At 45.3% G+C, this 18,549-nt stretch overlaps 1 protein-coding gene across 7 annotated transcripts in view; it reads right to left on the bottom strand.

Annotated features, from left to right (window-relative positions):
* Positions 1-18,549, bottom strand: part of FYN (FYN proto-oncogene, Src family tyrosine kinase) — a 133,558-nt gene that overhangs the window by 2,161 nt on the left and 112,848 nt on the right. For all 7 annotated transcript variants that reach the window (XM_066994412.1, XM_066994410.1, XM_066994415.1 and 4 more), the window contains 4 exons: positions 18,067-18,246; positions 16,388-16,464; positions 16,138-16,291; positions 8,471-8,602 (listed from right to left, as the gene is read on the bottom strand). In XM_066994412.1, the coding sequence (XP_066850513.1) occupies positions 8,471-8,602; positions 16,138-16,291; positions 16,388-16,464; positions 18,067-18,246 (543 nt within the window). The remainder of the gene's footprint in view (positions 1-8,470; positions 8,603-16,137; positions 16,292-16,387; positions 16,465-18,066; positions 18,247-18,549) is intronic.

Here is an 18,549-nt window from a genome sequence, read left to right as displayed (position 1 = left end):
TTCTAGCTTATTGTATTGCTCCATCCCGCCCCAGAACAGAACAAAGCTGGTCAGAAGACGAGACAAATGCCAAGCCAAACAGCTCCACGGCAGAACCATGGTTCTCTCTCAAGTAAAGAAAGAAATACTATCATGCACGTCTCTGTTTAAGAGGTAAGCCAGGCCCTTTGCTATCTTGTTTTCTTCTATGTAACCCCTTCAACTCTTGTTTCCTCTGCTGTTTTTACATTACACGTTACAATTCACCGTACAGTGTTCTTCACCGTACATTAATTGCAGTCAACCTCAGCTTTATGTATCTCTTCCATTCCATATATCTCTTCCATTATATATCTCTCTTCCATTCATTCCGTCGGCTTTTTAATGGTACCAAGGGTAACACTGGCACCACAGGCATGCGGAAATATTTCAGAGAAAGCACACACGTTGACTACAAGCTTTACGCTTGCCAGTTGCCAACTCATGCCCCAGTCCCTTGCTGAAAAACATCTGCAGATTTCACTGCCCAGGCCTGGTGGGCCCTGCCAAGCAGCGCTGCAGGAAAACCAGGAGGGCCACTGAAGTTTCTCCGTGACCAAATCTAGAAATAAGTGCATTGATGTTGCTCTTTCTGCTGGCTGCTCTTCCCCCTGGCTTCCAGGACGCCGTCCTGCCACCCAGTTCCTTCACGGTGCTCCCCTGACGATCCCATGTTCAGGGCTCAGGGGACCTCTTCCTTCCACTCCGTATTTTAGCTGAAGTTACTTGTGAGAAATGATTCAACCACCTGTTTCATTACAGATTCACTTGTCTACTCTGCACCTTGACTGGTGGGTGCAGTATCCTTACGCTGAGTGGCATTTAGGCTGGTAATTCAGCAGTATCCTTGGGCCCGGTCTTTACTCTGTGTCCTCACATCCCGGTTGTTTTTAATTCTTAGAGATGTTTTGAAAGAAGAAACTGCACGATACAGCCTTTCCTGACGACCCACATCTAGATTCTCATCTCATGTTCTGATTACAATACAACTTTTCCTCTTATCTTGACAGGGCAATTTCCTCCTGCTGATAATCCATTTGCAATGTCTCTGTAAGGATCATTTTCCTAGCCTCTTGCTGTAACCATCCCTTCCATGGCCTTGCCACTTGCTCCTCGTTGCCTACTATGTCAAATACAAGCTGCTTGTCTTCCCTTTCCCAGCTTCTCACGGGCTGCCCCACGAGTGTTTAGTCTCTCGTTTGGTCACGTTCTGGCTGACTCACAGTTCTGGTTAGCCTACTGCATCACCTTAGATTTCCAAATCAGTACTGACATGCTGTTTCCTATGCCGCCTGCTGTGCATGGAGGAACCTCCCCAGAAAACTGCCTCATCCTCCTATGAGCCTCTCTTTACTATCTCCTTCAGCAATAACTGCAAAAAGAAAGGTTAGATTACAGGTTTACAGTATTCCATGGCCTGCAGAACAGCCCTTTGGCACTGGTTTCTTGGGTTAATTTATCACCTGCTATTTTTGGTGTGAGGTGTCTATGAGGAGGAACCAACACTTTGTATGGGACATAATGGTTAGAGCTCTACAGCGTGATGGAAACAGAGCAATAATGGTGCTCTGCAGAGATCAGACTCTGCGTGGAGTTAATGTTCTCCTGGCCTATCAAGTCCGAACTGATGCTGTTAGGTCACACGGGCTCACAACAAATGAGAAAGGCTTGCCACACGCAGAACAAACTTCTGGATGTTCCTCGTTATTCAGCTAGAACATTTTCAAACGTATTCTACTTTTTTTGTTAAATTGAAAAAGAATACTAGTGGTCTGTGAGTCATCGCCATCCCAAAGGCAGCAACAACCCAAACCTTCTGGTGCCTTGTTGTTTTTGAGATGCTACAAGAAAAAATAGCATTTTGCTCACGTTGTGTTCTTACTATTAGTTTTTTTCTTTTAATTTGTGTTTTGAACAAAAAAATGCACTGTTTTACGCACTGTTTTTTCACACCCTTGTCTTTGAATCAGTTGAATTACCTTATTTTTTTGGACTAAGAAGTTCTTCTTTGCTTTGCTTCCCTTACACAGTAAAGGCTATGCAAATAAGAGTTACCAGTAACTCATCTACTGCGTATACCTAACCCCCAAACAAACTGAATTCTTCGGTTTTATTTTGGCAGTACCCCTTTAAGTACAACACGGATGGAATCAACAGCAGCAGGAAAGCTCCTTCCCAACTGATTTGTTACTCTAAGATATCAAATGCTTGGTATTTTTATCCAATGTATTACTCGGTGCTGCAAGCGCACACTGAAACTTGATAACAAACTCTGTGCTGGAAGGAAAACCCTGAGGAGGGGTGCGTGGGGAATAAAAACACAAACAGCTCTTCCCTTCCCTTTTCTTTTAAAAAGATAGAGAAAAGAACATAAAAGAGACTTTGCTGCCTGGTGTCACAGTCATTTCTGTCCCAGGTTTTGCTCATCACAATATAATCCAGGAAAAAGCCCTTCTCTGCCTTTGTCCTTTCCCCTCCCTCTCAGTAAAGCCCAGATATGAAACTAAATCGAGCAATCCTCACATTCCTTGGTGGAATTCATGTGTCCAGCAAGGGTTGCAGAATCCTTTTGCCAAAGAAATTCTGTTGGTTTTGATGTGTGCTACTAATTTTAAAAGGGAGATTCAAATATATATATATATATATATTAATCTTGTTTGTATGATTACTTAGACTTATAAAAATAGCAATGTTTCAGGTATGCTTTTTACTTCTTAATGGCCTATTTATGTTTACAAACCTATTATCTGGATTTGCTTATCTTATCCTACAGGTTTTAGTGTTTCTCTTTTGATAGCAGGAGCCTGTTGTATCTGTACTTCTAACACCACAGAGAGAATATTTGAACAGCCTGTACAACTCTTCTCTTCTAATGAATACCCGAGAGTTTCAACTCTTTTAGTAAATAATAAATGAAATTCTGATTGCAATACGCTTCTAGATACCTTAAAAGTTTATTTAAAAAAGCCCTAAGTCTGTGGAATAAACTACTCAGCAATGTTCTTCTGTTGACTACAGCTATTTCACCTGCTTGAAAATCAGTTTGTGCTCATAACGTTTCTAGAATTAGCATTTGAACCCAAAAGTAAACATCCAATTTCCAAAAGACGGGTTTTTCATTAGCTACTCAGTCCCCGAGAAAATCGAAAATGAAATAACTTCCCACCATCTAGCTTTATTAGTGAAACTTGCAATAGTCCTAGGGTGCCCCATGATATGGCATCTTTAAAGCTCAATACAATAAAAATCTCCTGCTCATACAGACGGGGGACAAAAACGCAATGCTGCTTGAATCTTCCTAGAAAAGCTGCAATAGTAAGAGTTATGGTGACATAAAAGGGGATGTAAAATTTCCAGTTGTGGCTAAAAAAAAAAACCCTGGAGCTTGGTTAGACAGAACACAGCAGATGTGCAAATAGCACAGACCTGGGCAACGCTGCTGTTCCAGAGGGCAGGAAACAAGATTGCTGGAACTAGGCAGCATCCCCACACCCAAAGCTTATGTTATATAGATTACTTTGGGCAACGTGAAGTCCACTGAGGACAGTGATGGTTTTAAGACACTTTATTCTTATTTTCTTGTGTTGGACTGAGAATTATGCTCCTTCAACCCCCACTGCATGATTTCAGACCAATGACCAAACACTAATACAGACACAAATGCTTAAAGTAGGACTCCTTAAACAACAGCTCAGCTGCTGCCTGTTCCCTGATATGCTGTCTTTCAGGTTCTCCAAGAATCCAGAGTTGTGCCTCTGCTCATGTTCACAGGTTCCTCAGACCTGGACAGGTTTGCACTTCTCTAGTGCAGATGAGAAGGTAAAACGGTGCTGTTGTCCATAGGGACTGGATCACACTGGCACTCTCAGAGAGGTAAAACAGAGAGAGGTTGATTTGTGGGTTTTGTTTAGTTTGTTCTAGATGCAGAATTCCTAAACTCTGGGGGCAGCCCCAAAGAAAAGCTACAGGTGAGACGAGAGGGATGGGGGGCTTAGGAAGGGGGACCATGACATACACTAGAAAAATAGTACGGTAAAGGGAATGGGAAAGCTGTTCCCAAAGGAAGACAACCTTTGAAGCATAATGATGTTTTTTACAGAGAATAATACAAACTTAATTATTCCAGTGCAAAAGTAGTAAAAATTTTTAAACATCTGGAAGTCATGCCACTTTATTTAGAAATTAAGGCCTGAAAATCCCTAAGTACTTATTACCTGCGTAACACCCACAAAACAAAGCTATCAAAATCTTTTTTTTGTTGTAATTTCAAATAAGGTATTTAAAGGTATTTAAAATATAAATAAGGTATTTGTAATTTGTGTGGTATAAGAGTTGCAACTTTGAGCTGTAGCATTTGTGAACTGAGCTTTCCTGCTTACAGAGAAACCCACCTGAGCCTACCTGTGCTATGTGCTGAGTACGCATCTCTCTCAAGTCATTAGCTACCATCCACGACGATGGTACCCACACGTGCTGGGTCACTGACGTGTACTCGGCCCCAGCCTTCTGGCCCCAGCCTCCCACAGTGATGAGGAGGCTGAACAGGGACTGCAGAGCTACTTGGAGTCCAAACTCGAAGACCAAGCTGGCTGGAGGCAGCAATGTGGATAACATCGTGGTGGCTGTCACACTGGCCATAAAATGCAAATGCTTTCCATGTGACAAGTTCAGTAGAAAGCAGAAGGGGCAAGTTCAGAGGTGCTTGTTTAGTGCAGCTGAGAATTTTGTCTATCCAAGAGGCAACGTATTAATAAAACAAACAAACAAACATGTTGACTGCTGCTAGAGAAATGCAGCCTCTGACTCTTAACCTCCATTAAAAAGATACTAAGATCCAAGGGGACATTTGTGAAAGTGGAAAGAAACAGAACCTGAAAAAGGTTGACTAAGCAGATTATTTTTTAAACTTGGCTCCTCTTCTGCCCATATCCAGTTTTTATTTCCCCACTGTGATAGTGAAAATAGAACCCCAGCACACAGAAAGACTGTGAACGTTGCTTATTCCAACCTGCTGTCTTGTGAAAAGAATGAGAAAGCGCTGTTGGACAGCAGTGCGCTATGTCTGTTGACAGAGAAACAGGCTTGGTCAAAGGATGGAGATGGGGGCAGCTGTCAAAAAGTCAGTCTTGCTTGTGGGAGCTATAATGTCTGGGGGCAAGGCTTGATTGTGAACTCTAGCCTGATCTTCACCTCTGCCAGCAAAATCTTTACTGTTCCTGTGTCCTGCCCCTGCTGCAGCTTTTCTTCCAAAAGGGGGTCATCCATCTGGTTGAAATCTGGGGGACAAGGAATGCCAACTCCATACACAGTGTGTGCCCCTCCTAGAAACTGCCTGCCTTCTCCTTCTGTCCTTGTGGTGTTTCTCCCTCCTTCTATGCGAACTTAGAACAATGCCTGGTTCTCCAAGGCATGAGGCCTCGGAGAAGGCCTTGGCACCTACTGTGCCCCATGGGCATGGTTACCACCAGAGAACCAGGGTGCAGATGTAAATAACCTCTCCATGCACCAAGATACTGTCAAGCAAGAGAGCGATTCCTTTGTCTGAGGACATTTCCCTGCTCTCCCTGGCCTGCTACATGCTAAACACAGGAACATCAAGACAATGTGCCCACCACTACAAAAAAAAAAAGGGTATTACAGCAGAGTGTCAGCTCCATGACCTTTTTTGTTTCAAAACTGACCTTGTTCAGAGCTTGCAAATCCACACACCAAGTTGGTCAGCAGTGAACTGCATTCTCTCATCTACAGCCTGTCTGCTGTGATATGTGTGGGAAGGGCTCGGTCCTGCCTCTCAGAGTGGCTGAACTTCCATCTCTTCCTCCTCATGCAAGCCACGGCACGAAGGCAGGAAAAGTCCCATGGGTGGGTCTGAACCCTGCCCCAGTCAGGGACCAACATTCATGAAGCCTTGTCCTTCCAGAAAGTCCCTTCTCTCCCCAGCATGAAGCTGGAGATGGATCAACTTTTCTATGCTGGGGAAAAGAGCCTTTTTTCTCAGAGACGTAGGAGGACTTTCTCACCTGAGCCCTCTTTCCATCCCACATGCACAGGCAGCCTCAAGAGAAATCCCCAGTTCCTCTCCAGTATTGCCTCAGCCTACAAACGCCTCCCCACTTAGGGTCTGGAAAATGAGGCCTAATGGAAATCTCTAAAGGCTTTGGAAATAACACTTTGAAATAGAGCCTGCTCTTAGGTAAAACTGACAGAGAGGGGAGTGAAGGTGATCACGAGAATGGTTAAGGCCTGGCTGAGCAGCGGTGGAAGCCCTGGCAGGAAGGAACAGCCCTGGTGCAGAGCTCAGGCAGGGCAAAACCAAGGAAGTACGTGACCATCCAGTAAATTGCTGACTCTGAGCTATGTAACACGCAAGAAGTCGTTGATGACTTCCTAGCGTGGCTAGGGGAGAATGAGCCGTGAGCCGGAAGGACTCTCAGTGTGTGAGGGCTTTATGCAGTGAGGGATGAAGGGGCAGGATGGTGCTGAAAGAGGAGAGACGCCGCTAGCTGTCTTTGATGTGCTCAGACTGCCATCTAATAAAACTGTCCACATTTTCAGGACACAGACCATGCCTGAGATTTCTGTCACGGGTCCTACAAGAAGTTATATATTGCAAGCACTTAAGTGCACGTCCAGTGGCCTCGTTCTCCCACAGGGAGGGAAAGAAACACTTGGGAAGTGCAGATGTCCTCTACTGACCTGGCCAACACAGGGTTCAATTACGAACCTGTGAGTTAACACAGGGCTTAGACGGACACTTTTGCCTCCAAGAGTATTTTTTCTGTGTGTATTTGTTTGAGCTCATGCACATGACGAAAGGCTACGCGCTGAGCAATGCTGCCCCACAAACGTAGGGCTCAACAAAAAAACCCAAATCTTTAATTCTGCCCTGGCTGGCAGAGCAAGCCTGCTAGTACTGACCGGGAGCATCCTCTTCCTGCACTCCAGCCAGGATCTGTGCCCATCCCATAGAAATAACACCCTATCAGCTATGTCTTACGCATCTTCTCTCTATCTTCAACCTTTGCACACAGTCCGTGCCTGCTCATTTAGCCCTCAATAACCTCCTGGAAACCACTGCTCCCCCACGCCACTCCCAGTAATCCTCAGGGCAAGAAGACCTTTGTGCCTGCCACTGACACAACTGCTCCATGCGGTGGCAACACCCCCCTTTCTTCAACCACACGGGGAAGTGCAGGGCAGAGGGATTCACCCATCCCACAGAAACACACCCCCTCACTTTCTGCTACCTCAGCTCTGTGACTGCTGGCACAGTCACAGCTTTGCTAAGCTGCTCCCTGCTAATCATGCCAAAATTCACCTCCAATCATGAGAACCCCTCCAGTCCCCGTGTTCTCTTCCCAAATAGGGGCTGCTGGCCGCTAGGAACTAGCAAAGCTGAAATTTCTGGAAAAGCTCTGGGAGTTCAGTTTTGCTGAGCTCAGCCTTCTGAAGTGGCGTGAGATACAGCAGGATAAATTGGACTCCACCTTGATGCTTTTCCTGCTGGATTTGATATGTGGCTCTGCCTGCTCGATAACAGCACAGACTGGGAGCGTGAAACTGCTTTAGGACACTTTCTACTAAATCAGCTCTGGCGTACACAGCCAAGGTTTACTGGTGAGGAATTAAAACCCCAAAAGAATAAAGATGCAGCTAGATACCCTGTTGTTAGTATCCGTGGTGATAGGTAAACAAAGGGATTAAATCCTTTTCCATGCAATGCACTGCTTTCTCCTCACCCCTTTCCTCTTTACCTGAATGCCTGCAGTCTCCAGGGGCTGCAGCAGAAGGTAAAGCTCTTTCTGCACAGGCAGATCCAGTCACCCTGGCTACAAATCTTAATCCACGGGATACTTGGCAGGCTTTCAACAAAGAGTTACGGGGCCTCCGGTTCCCCCATGCAGAGAACCTGGCCCCTCTCTGACCTTGCCGTGAGCTCTGGCCTGCACATTACACTTTTTTTTTTTTCTTTCCTTTCCATCCATGTCTAATGCAAGGATTGAAATCTAACAGTTTATAGGAAGGAGATTTGGTAATACCAGACACTCAGACAGTCATCAGACCTTGTACAGAACCAGACTGACAGAATAAATGCAGTAATGCTACTCTGGGAGCTTGTTGGTATTTTAAAGTGAATGCAATACTGTGGAGAGCTATTTGCTCCATTATGTAGTTGTTTTACCTTGCTTTCATTATTTTGCTACAAAGTAAATGAATTGAAAACAATTAAAAAAATAGAAATGAGTATGTTGGATTTTCTGCCTCTTGTTACTTTTATCGTGATGATCACATACTGTCTTTCAGTCAGGACCACTTTCAAGCATAAGCAGAACCTATGCACGATAACCGTCCTCCTTTGAGCCCAATGAAAATAAACACACTTTCCAATTAAAGCATATGGCTCACTCCCACTCCTTTCCCAGGTGATGCAGGGCTCAGACTATTTTCTTACCTGGGTATGGCACTCTGCCTTTTGTTACCAGCTCTGTCAGTAGGATCCCAAAAGACCACACGTCCGACTTTATTGTGAACCTTCCATACAGTGCCGCTTCTGGCGCAGTCCATTTAATGGGAAACTTTGCACCTAGCGAAGGAAGAAATAAATCTTAATCAGAACAGAGATGGAATCAAAGTACCACTTCGCAGGTGGCTGTTTTGTTCTGCAACACTTGCAGGCTGACGGAGCTGCACACAAGTATTAGCAAACAGGTCCGTGGAGGATGCTCACAGACGGGTGGAACGTGTAGGGCAGAAGGAAAGACTTAGCAGGCAAGGAGTGGGTTTGTCCCCACATCCCAAGAGAGGGTTAAGATGTTTTAATTCGGATTTGAAGTTTCATAATGCAAAAAAGGTTTAAAAACCAGTAAGCTCAATGTAATACAAATTCTTTCTCCTGAAGTGTTTCAAATGAACATTTCCCTGTGACATGTGCGAGTCACACACAGTTAGCACATATGAACAGGCGTGAGATTTATTAGAAATGTACCTCCCAGATTCCCTGATCAAACTGAGCAAAACACAAAACAAGCAAACATGGTAAAAATGTAAATTAAAACCAAACCTAATATTTCATTAGAAACATGCAAGGATTTAAAAATAAGATTGCCATTCAAGTTGCTTGGAGTGCAAAGATGTCAAGGCACAACTTTGCCCTGTGATTTATAACTTGACAGTGTACTTTAAGCTCCTGGCATTGAAAAGCCTGTGTGCCTTTAATATGTGCAGTCTAATGCGCTCATCCATCAACAGAGCTTGCAGGAGCCAGTTGTGGTAAGGATGGTACGATAACAAGCCTTTAAACTCTGATTTATTTGCTTTTCCAATCATTTACTGTTTTCTTAGGGAAAATATTTTCAGTATGACTTTAAAGAAAAGTCTTGTGGTAATAATTAACTTGTAGTATGTATGAAAAAATATGCAGACATTTCCCTGGTGCCTTGTATTAACATACAGGCAAAAGAGTTGCGTTGCTTATTGCGGATCCCAAGTGACAAACACTCACATTTTGAAACATACTGACTTTGACTTCTCACCGTCCTCTCATAAAAGCTCCCTTAGCTTTCGGGAGGAGTGTGGAAATTGTAACGTGGACAAATCACTCTCAGGGAGTTAAGTTATGGTGCTGTTTACAGTTCTCTGCAGGCGCTGTTCTGCTGCCATATCCAGTGCTTGATGCCTTGCATCTTCTGCTATATGCTGCAATGTGAGTTGGACCAAGAGTACAAAGCAGACACGGCAATTCTCATCCCCTTACTTTGTAAAACATGAGGTGTGCTAAATTTTTTCCTACCCTACTTGTAATTGATCCTAGGAGAGAATATTACTCAGAAACAAATACTTTTTTTTTTCTAGTAAAAATTGCAGATGCTCAGGTAAGTACTGCTATATTAAAAGACATAAGACAGAGCTTCAAATCCCTAATGCCTGAAGTTAGGAACTTAAGGCTAGTTACGCATCAACACATAAGTGGTTAGATTTGCAAAGGTGCTGAAGGATTTGTGGATGTCTATTCACTTTCAAAACAGCCTGCCTCTTCTGCATTTCCATTATTTGGCCTGCAGGCAGGAGCTATAATTCAGGTGCTCAGCTTTGGCCTCAGTCTCCCCAGCTTACACTTCTTCATGGGACCAATCTTGGTTTACAAGACTCAAAATTTGCAGAACTTCATCTTCTTTTAAAATCCATCATGGCTGGGATGTCTGAGGTCTCTGCAGCAGCCTAGTGTCTGGTGGTGTGTGAGATGGCCAGGCCTGAGGGTTTGCTTGTTCATTTGTTGCACACATTATATTCAACATCTATTTATTTATTTATTTATTTATTTATTTTTGATCAGTTGTCTTTATCTGGGAAGATGGGCACTTGTGCTTCCCGTTTGGACCAAATGAGGTCCAAATGAGGGACCTTCAGAGGTCCCTTCTGACCTCAAGCCATTCAATGATTCTGTTCCTGACAGTCAGATAGAAAGGCGGTGACTGGCCTACAAGTCATCTTTGGAGGACAGAAATCTCTTCAGACTCCTTTGGGGTCAACTCCCCCAGCATTTTTACCTTCCACATTTGCTGCTGGTGGGGCATGAGGAGGTGAATACGTGGTGTGTTGAGGGACCATGGGAAGATGGGAAGCAAGGTAACTAGGTGAGAAGGGGGGACAACTCCAGTGCATCCTTCTTCCAGGAGCTAGAGCAGTATAAATCCCACCAGAACGTGAGGAGCACTGCTGGAGAAGACTAACAGTCTGTGCTGTGGGTTTTCTGATTACAGGACATCACTACATTGCCATACTGCCCCTGCTGCAGGTGACACTCTGTCAAAAACAACTTACACAAAAATCACGTTCTGCATTCTTCGCAGTGTTTCCTGAACTCTAATTTGAAGGGATAGATGGAGAGGAGGGGAAGAAAAGGCTGGCAGAGAGGCTGCTAGCAGAGCCCTGCCTCGTGGTTTTCTGGCCCTGCAAGGCATGCTGGAGGCGAGATGGTCTGAGAGAGTTGGCAAACTGGCACAGCAGGGCCAGAGAACCCCAAAAGGCGCTGAGCACCACTCCGAAGCCTCCCCACTGCTGCTGGAGACACTCGTGCAGGCCGGACGCTGCTCCCCTTGCTCAGCAGAGCTCCTGGCTCACACGCAGCCTCTGCACACACACAGCACGGTGGTTAGAAAGAGCAGCCCCCTGCCCAGGCCTCGGCAGCTTATTAAACAAGCTGACTCCGTGCTGCACACAAATTACTGCATCAGATCATCAGATAAAATGTGTAGTACTGACAAGCATCTTAATAAATCTGATAAGCCAAATTACCCCAGCTGACAAGGCAGCCTATCTATCTGCTTCTGTCAAGGCAGAACGCATCGCTGGGGGGGATTCGTCTCTTTTTTATTTTGTTTTTCTGGAACATGCTTTATTACAAACTAGCAAGTCAGTAATTCTGTCTGTACAAACCGATCTCACGCTGCATTCCTAGATCAGGATAGCCTGTCTTTGCCCGAAAGCGAGGTCTTCATCTGTGGCTTTTATCTCTATCCCTTTTTTGCAACATTTCAGCACAGGCAAAGCCTTTCTTGGGCTTCTGCACTGTGCGGCGAGCCAAAGCTCCTGGTACAATGTTGGGTCAGAGTTGTGGCCCTGCCTCCTGCCTCTGAGGATTTCTGTGAGCCCGGGCCCTGCTCTGCCCCGGTGTTCGCACCCGGGAGGTCACCTCCCACCCAGGGGGGCTCCCCTGGGAAAAACAGCCCCTGCCCCTGCTTTGAGTCTTCCTCCACCCCAGCCAGGCTGCGTGAGGAGGAGGAGGAGGAGCAGAGGGGGCTGGGATAGCCGAGTGCCCTCGACACACAGCTCTCCGCACGGTTTCTTCTGAGGCCAGCGAAAATCTCTCGGAGCTTTGTCTGTCAGATCTCAATCTCGACAAAGCAGAAACCTCTGTGATTAATGCCCCAGAGCCACTGCCGGCTTGATAACGGCCGTGTTTCCAGAAATGCTACGAAGCTGCTGCCTCTTGTACCTTAAAACCAAGCCCAGCACCCTCAGTGCCAGGAGCCGGGAACATGGGAATCGCTGGGTGAGAGCTGGAGGGCACAGCTCAGCACCGCACTGCTCCCGAGGGTGAAAAGGGAAAGCCGCTAAAGGTAGAAATGAAATGCTGAAGCAAGCATGTAACAGGAAACGAGTCAGCCTCGGTAGGCGATGGTAAGTGCTGTGTGGGAGGGACTGCGCAATTACATTTTTTGTGCTGTGAGAAATAACGTGAAATTCACAAGCCTGGCAAAACGTCAGGAGCCAGAGGCCGGCTACGGAGGCTGATCCCTCCCCAGGAAGCAGGGAACAAGGCGCACAACCGCAGGCCCAAACGCAGCCCTGGCCTTTGCCCTGTGTCTTTGTCTCCTTCAGCTTCCTGCTGACCCGGTCCCGCTCCTCGCTGCGGAGCAGACGGCACCTCTGCCATCCCTCTGGGACCCCGGGGGTTGCTGCTGAGAAGCAGGAGCCGTCCGTCCTGCCTGCTCCGCGCTGGGCACAGAGCGAGGGCAAAGCCACGGCTGCTGTAGCCGGTGGTACTGCCGGTGGCCGGCACGAGCGCTCTGAGGAGCTGCTGAGCTGGGAGCCGAGCCTCCACACAAGGGCCGGGGAAAAGAATCCCCGCTCTTTTCGAGGAAACAAAAATAAGAAGCATCACTTGTTTCTAAGCCGGGCAGGAAGGAGGTATTTCTAAGCACTACGGAGGCAAAAGTGATCTGAGAGTTTACAAACATGTAGGAGAGCTCCCAGAATAGCTCTGAGTTGCCCGGGAGGCACAAGATCCTTACTGTTTCATGTGTGCTCGGAGCAGTGCTACTGCAGGCCCTGCCAGTGAATGCAGTAGAATCATGGCCTGGAAAATAATTCTGCTTTTTTTTTTTTTTAATTATGGCGAATATAAATTTGTATCAGCTGCTACTGCTTAGAATAGTAACAGTTCTTTCCCAGCAGCTCTGTGGAGCACTCGGCACTCTCCACAAAAATGCCATGTGCTTGGCCAAAACTCCGCGGAGCTGTGAACCAGATAAGTGTGAGGGTAGCAGAGCTGGGAAACCCTGTGCCGGAGGTGATAGGAAGTTTCTCTCTGTCCTGCAGAACACCAGGAGTCTCGAGGCTCGCCTTGCGAGGCTAACACAGGCAAAATCACGGATGGAAGGAAACAAGACTGAATACGCCCGACACTGTGCGGGGGGAAAAGATGTTGCAACAGCGACTGCCAGAAGAAGCAAGCCGTGACGGTGCAGGCTGCAGCAACACAGTTCTCCACTGCAGCCTTTCAAATGGGCGTCACTTTAATAGGCATGTTTTTCCCCTTTGATTACTCACTTCCTCTCAGAGCAAGAGGAGCCAAATGTTCATTACGAGCCAAGAACTTTTTTTTTTTGGGGGGGTATTATTTAATGGCGGTGTACGGCTGCTAGTCACACACTTTAAATCATCAGCGGTGTGACCATCTCTTTCCTTCCTGACGATTGCTGAGAAACGGCAGCGCAGACAACGAACCGCTTTTTATTTACCTCTCATAAATCAGGAGCGGCCGGGCCTCCTTTGTTCAAACCAAAAAGAAAATAAGCCGGTCGGTAAAACGTTACCACCAGGCTGAGTAATACCCACACAGGTTCAGGAATCCCGCACTCTAACCCGCCGGGGCTCAAAGCATCCCCATCTGTTTCCTTTCAAAATATTTAATCGGAGACAAAAGTGACAGTGGGGGAAGGGAGCAGGAGATCAAGCGAGGCTGGAGAAAACCACCTCTTCCTCAGGCTGACAAGAAGCTCCCTACGAACACACTTAAGCCCTGAGAAGCAAAACTGCTGAGGAGAGAGTGGCCAAAGGCTTTAATCTGCAGATTTCAGGAGGCAAAACATTTCCTCTCTCCCACAGGAGCTGCCGGTCTGCAGCGCTCCCCACCCCCTTCCCTCAGCCGGGCTCTCCTCCCGTGTCAAAACTCCCACCGCGGCAGAAGCTGGCTGGATAAACACGGCGGCCCCCAGATGCATCCCCTCGGAGGCCGAAGTAATAGGTCATGGGAAACGAGCACAGGCGACCATTTCCTTCTGATACTGCGGTCGCCACCGAAGCTGAACAAAACAAAACAGGACTGAATCGCACTTGGAGAAAAGTTCCAGTAGCGTATTAGAAGTCTTTCTTCCTCAATAAATTGGACTTCCTAGGCTCAACCCTGGCTGCCTACCTGGCTTGGTGTCCTGAGCATCAGTGGTACAGGCTAAAGGCCAAGCCATTCCCCCTTTCCCAGCCACTTTTTCCACAATACAAGTGATTTCCATGGGCAGGACATACCTATGACCATGCGCCCTCCCCCTGTCAGTCCTGCCATTTCACTTTCTGCAGTTCAAAGCTTTCCCACCCCAAACCCAATAACTTTTATTGTTTTATAAAATCTGAGCTTTTCCTCAACATCAGTCAGTCAGGTTTTTATGGATTTTTAACACGTCAAGAGGGCACAACTATTCTAAGATATTTAAACCAGGAAGCAACCAGGTCATCAGAGGATTTCCTAAGGATCATGAGCTTGAAGAGATTTGGCCAGAAGTAGGTTACATACTTGTCTATTCAAACAAATAATTAGTCCTGTCAAACTATACACTGGGACATTTCCAAAGGGGACAAAAGACATGGCAGTAAAACAGACAAAAATGAAGATAATATAGAAAATGATTTCAAAGCCATTTTACAGACTGGATCTGGCTGCCTTTTTCAAGACAAACTCTTCTTGTTTTGCACAGGGGAAGGGCCAGAAGGCAGCTTTCTGCTGAGCAGAGCTTGCAGACACTGTTGTTAACCTAGAGAGAATGACACGAGGCTATTTTGCTAGCAAGGAGCAATTCTCACCCTCAGGCTCCACAGAATAGTGGTTAGCTCTGCATTAGTACCTACCACAGGTTCCTTAAGGGCCCCCACGAAATAATCAGGGCTCGCCTCCTGAATGTGAAGTTGGCGACTGTTAGCGTGGATGCAGCCTGTGCTCCCCGTCCCCGTGACTAGGTACTGCTGGCAGCAATTAAGAGGGGTGTGATCAGTGGGAGAGCTTCTGCTCCCAGGCAAGAAGGTTTTCTGGAAACTCTCTGGCTCGTTCTGTCAGCACTTGAAAGTTAGAGAAAGAGATTAGCCCTTTCCTAAGAGTTAATGGCGAAACTTGTGCTAAAAGAGGGACTTCTGGTGAAGAGAAAAAACTCTCAATAGGAAGGGGTAAACACGGGTTATGAAGTACTCAGCCGACCCTCACCTTCTGATGACATACAACGTGGTTTAGTAAGACACTCGCTGGCTTTGGAACTGAAAAGGGACGGAGCGGTATTTACCGACACATATTGAGCAAGCACTACCAGCGTACTGCCAGCAGAAGGAGAACAAAACCGTAGCTCTGCAGACTTGGACCAACATCTGACAACTAAGCATGACTTGTAAAGAACAACTAACTACAAAGGGCCTGTGTCATGCCTCAGCCTGAACACACACACACACACACACGCATGCTTTTTCAAAAAGCTATGGTACTCTTTGATTTGTTTTTACAGCATATCAGTGGTCGGCGGTGCCCAGCATTTTGTGTGGCACTGGAAAACGGCTTTCCTATTAAAGTAACTTTAAATTCTCAAAGTTAACAGTTCTCAGAGAGACAGCTCTATTGCATAAAGACGTTATTCTCAAACAGATTTCTTTGACCAGTTTGAAACACAGAAATCAAGAATAACATAGCAATGTTGGTAGTGGTTAGTAAATACTAGAAGGCACCCTATTAAAGAACTGGCTGACAGGCTTTTCTGTCCCCAGTCAGGCTTTCTACTGTGCTAAGTAAAGTATCTTTTTTGTTACAGCACCATGAGGATCTCATCTTTACTGTCACTTCACCCACCCCTGCTTCCATTCATCATCTTTCATTTAAAACCCGACCAAAATGAAACAAAAACAACTAATCAGACCTCCCCTGTAGGGGATGCATTCAGCAGTGGAGTTCTGGGCTAGGAGTTCAAGATTTACTGAAGGCAACTCCAAAGCACAGGAGAGAGATTCTTTTTTTAAATGATGTTCTACTCTTCCTTTCCCTGTCACAAAAATGATGCTCAGTGCTACTCTTGCTGCTGTATGTACCTTGTCTTGCTGTATACTCATTGTCTTCAATCAGCCTTGCTAATCCAAAGTCAGCAATCTTGCATATTAGGCCATTTCCCACCAAAATGTTTGCAGATCGCAGATCTCTGTGTATATAATTCATTCTTTCGATGTACGCCATGCCAGCAGCCACCTGCATGAAACACAATGGGTGCATTTTAAAAGGAACTCGGACATCAGTGGGCTACACAACACGCGCACCTAAATGCTCAATACTCTGAAAACAGACCTGGGCTGCCATGTCCACTAAATTCGGTAACTTCAAGGCTCTTCCTTCGCCATCTTTTAAGAAATCTAGCAAACTCCCTGTAAATGCAAAGTAGACACAATACAGAAATGTTACGGAAACAATGGCTATCAGGTTGGAGATGCAACAATATATGTAATATTAAAGACAACAATACTTTGAGTTCAAGCAGACAATTTCAAAACAACAACAAACACAAGAGTTTTTTTTTCCTACTATACTTGTTTCACTCTGCATTAAGGTCGGCTTGCAGAAGAGTATGTCACTAGTCCCAAGAAAGTTGCAGGAAAAAGAAAGTTGTTTTTAATTTTCCTGACCATTACTAAGAAAGCTGATCTTTCTTAACTTTTCCAATGCTCTTTGAAACTGTATACCTGCTGCTCTCAAAAGGCCTCAGCTCGCTGAAAAGTATCAGCTTGGTTCCAAGCCACACAAGCTATGGAAAAAGTCAGATCCCAGCTCAACCTGCTCCAAAAGAAAGGTCAGCCTGGAGCCTGGTAAGTCCAAATGGGCTAGCACTAACAAAGGCTAATTTTCTTTAGGAAACTGGTAACACACTATTGGTAGCCTTCCTTCTGTAGTTAACAAAAAACTAGCTGTAGCATGAACCATTAATTTTAGATGACCACTGTGCAAAACTAGAGAAGACCAAGCAGAGATCAAATGGAAGTGCTTTTAGCAAAAGCAATATGCACACAACTCCGTTTTGTAACGAAAAGCAAGGAAGTCCCCTGTAGCTTTTAAAAATAGCATAGAATGCTACAGCTCCCTTCCCAATCTTTTATTTAAACGGAGAAGTGTAGCAGTCTCCTTTAAATAAGGTCAGTGAATTGGTTTAATAAATAAGGGGAAAAGACAGATGATTAGGCATTTCTCCCTTGATAAATCCTCAGCCTCAACCTCAGAAACAAAGACGTAAAATGGTACAGTAAAAAATAGTAAACTAAGCCAAAATAAACCACACATTTCAAAAGGCTTTTGAGAAGTTGTTCTTTTCTTTCTTTTTCTTTTTTTTTTCTTTTAATGGGAAAAAGCACATGCTTGTCACTAAGACATATGATTAAAGTGTGAGTTAGTCAGTGCTTGGATGCCTCTGAGCAGGGAGGTGGGCAGGCACCTGCCAGGAAAATAAAAATCAACTCCAAATAGGCTGAAAAAATGTACTGAAAAATTCAGAGTGTATCCTCCAATGTACAATGAAACTTCCCTGTGAGAACTTATGTTTCCTATTTGGTTCCTTTGCTTTTCCAAAACAGGCAGATTTTTTTGCTCTACTCTCAGCACCCCTGCTGGAGATCTGATGGAGCTAAAAGTTTTTCTTTTCTCATTTTACTACATTGTTACCAGTTAGGTAGCTTAAAGAAAAAGAGAAGGGAGAAGGAGAAAGGAAAGGGGAAAGAATAGGGAAAAGAAAAGAGGAAAGAATCATATGTGCAAATCATATATTAAAATGATGCAGTTGGAAACACTTAAGATGCACTGGCTTCTCGCTTCTCCACCTCATGCAAACTTTCTTTATGTGTTTCTTGCTTGTACATCTAGGGGATTTTAGTTTTTGGGCCCCATTAAGAGTTGGATGACTCTGTATGAGACTCAGAGACTTCCTCTGAGCTTCGACAAAGAAAAAATACTGTTATCAAGGGCAGCAGCTCTGGCTTCACCTTTGCTCATGTACTCTGTGACAATGTAGATAGGTTCTTCAGATACCACGGCGTAAAGCTGGACCAGTTTGTCATGTTTTAGCTTCTTCATGATTTGGGCTTCCTCCAGGAATGACTCTGGAGACATAGTGCCAGGCTTCAGAGTCTTGATAGCCACTTTAGTATTTCCATTCCACGTACCTACAAGCACAGACATTTAGTTAGATTAAACATTTTCTGCTCCTTTTTCTGACTGATACATAAAACGGAGGAGTAAACTAGCAAGGACACAATACTGTTTTTTTAAGAGTGGTTTCACATTTTGCCTTTTCATTTACATTCCTCCCACGCCTCCCTCATGTTTTAGTCTTTTTCTATTATACCAAAAAAATAATACTCCCATTGGCACTGGGGTGTGATCTCTCTTGTCTTACTCAGACAACGCTTCCAGTGATGTCCACGGAAACCTCCTCTGAGTAAAAAATGCAGGACTGCTGAAATCCA

This window comes from Anser cygnoides, chromosome 3 (assembly GCF_040182565.1).
Source record: "Anser cygnoides isolate HZ-2024a breed goose chromosome 3, Taihu_goose_T2T_genome, whole genome shotgun sequence".
NCBI classification, from domain to species: Eukaryota; Metazoa; Chordata; class Aves; order Anseriformes; family Anatidae; genus Anser; species Anser cygnoides.
Note: the sequence above shows the minus strand (reverse complement) of the source record. Positions and strands in the feature narration are given on the sequence as shown.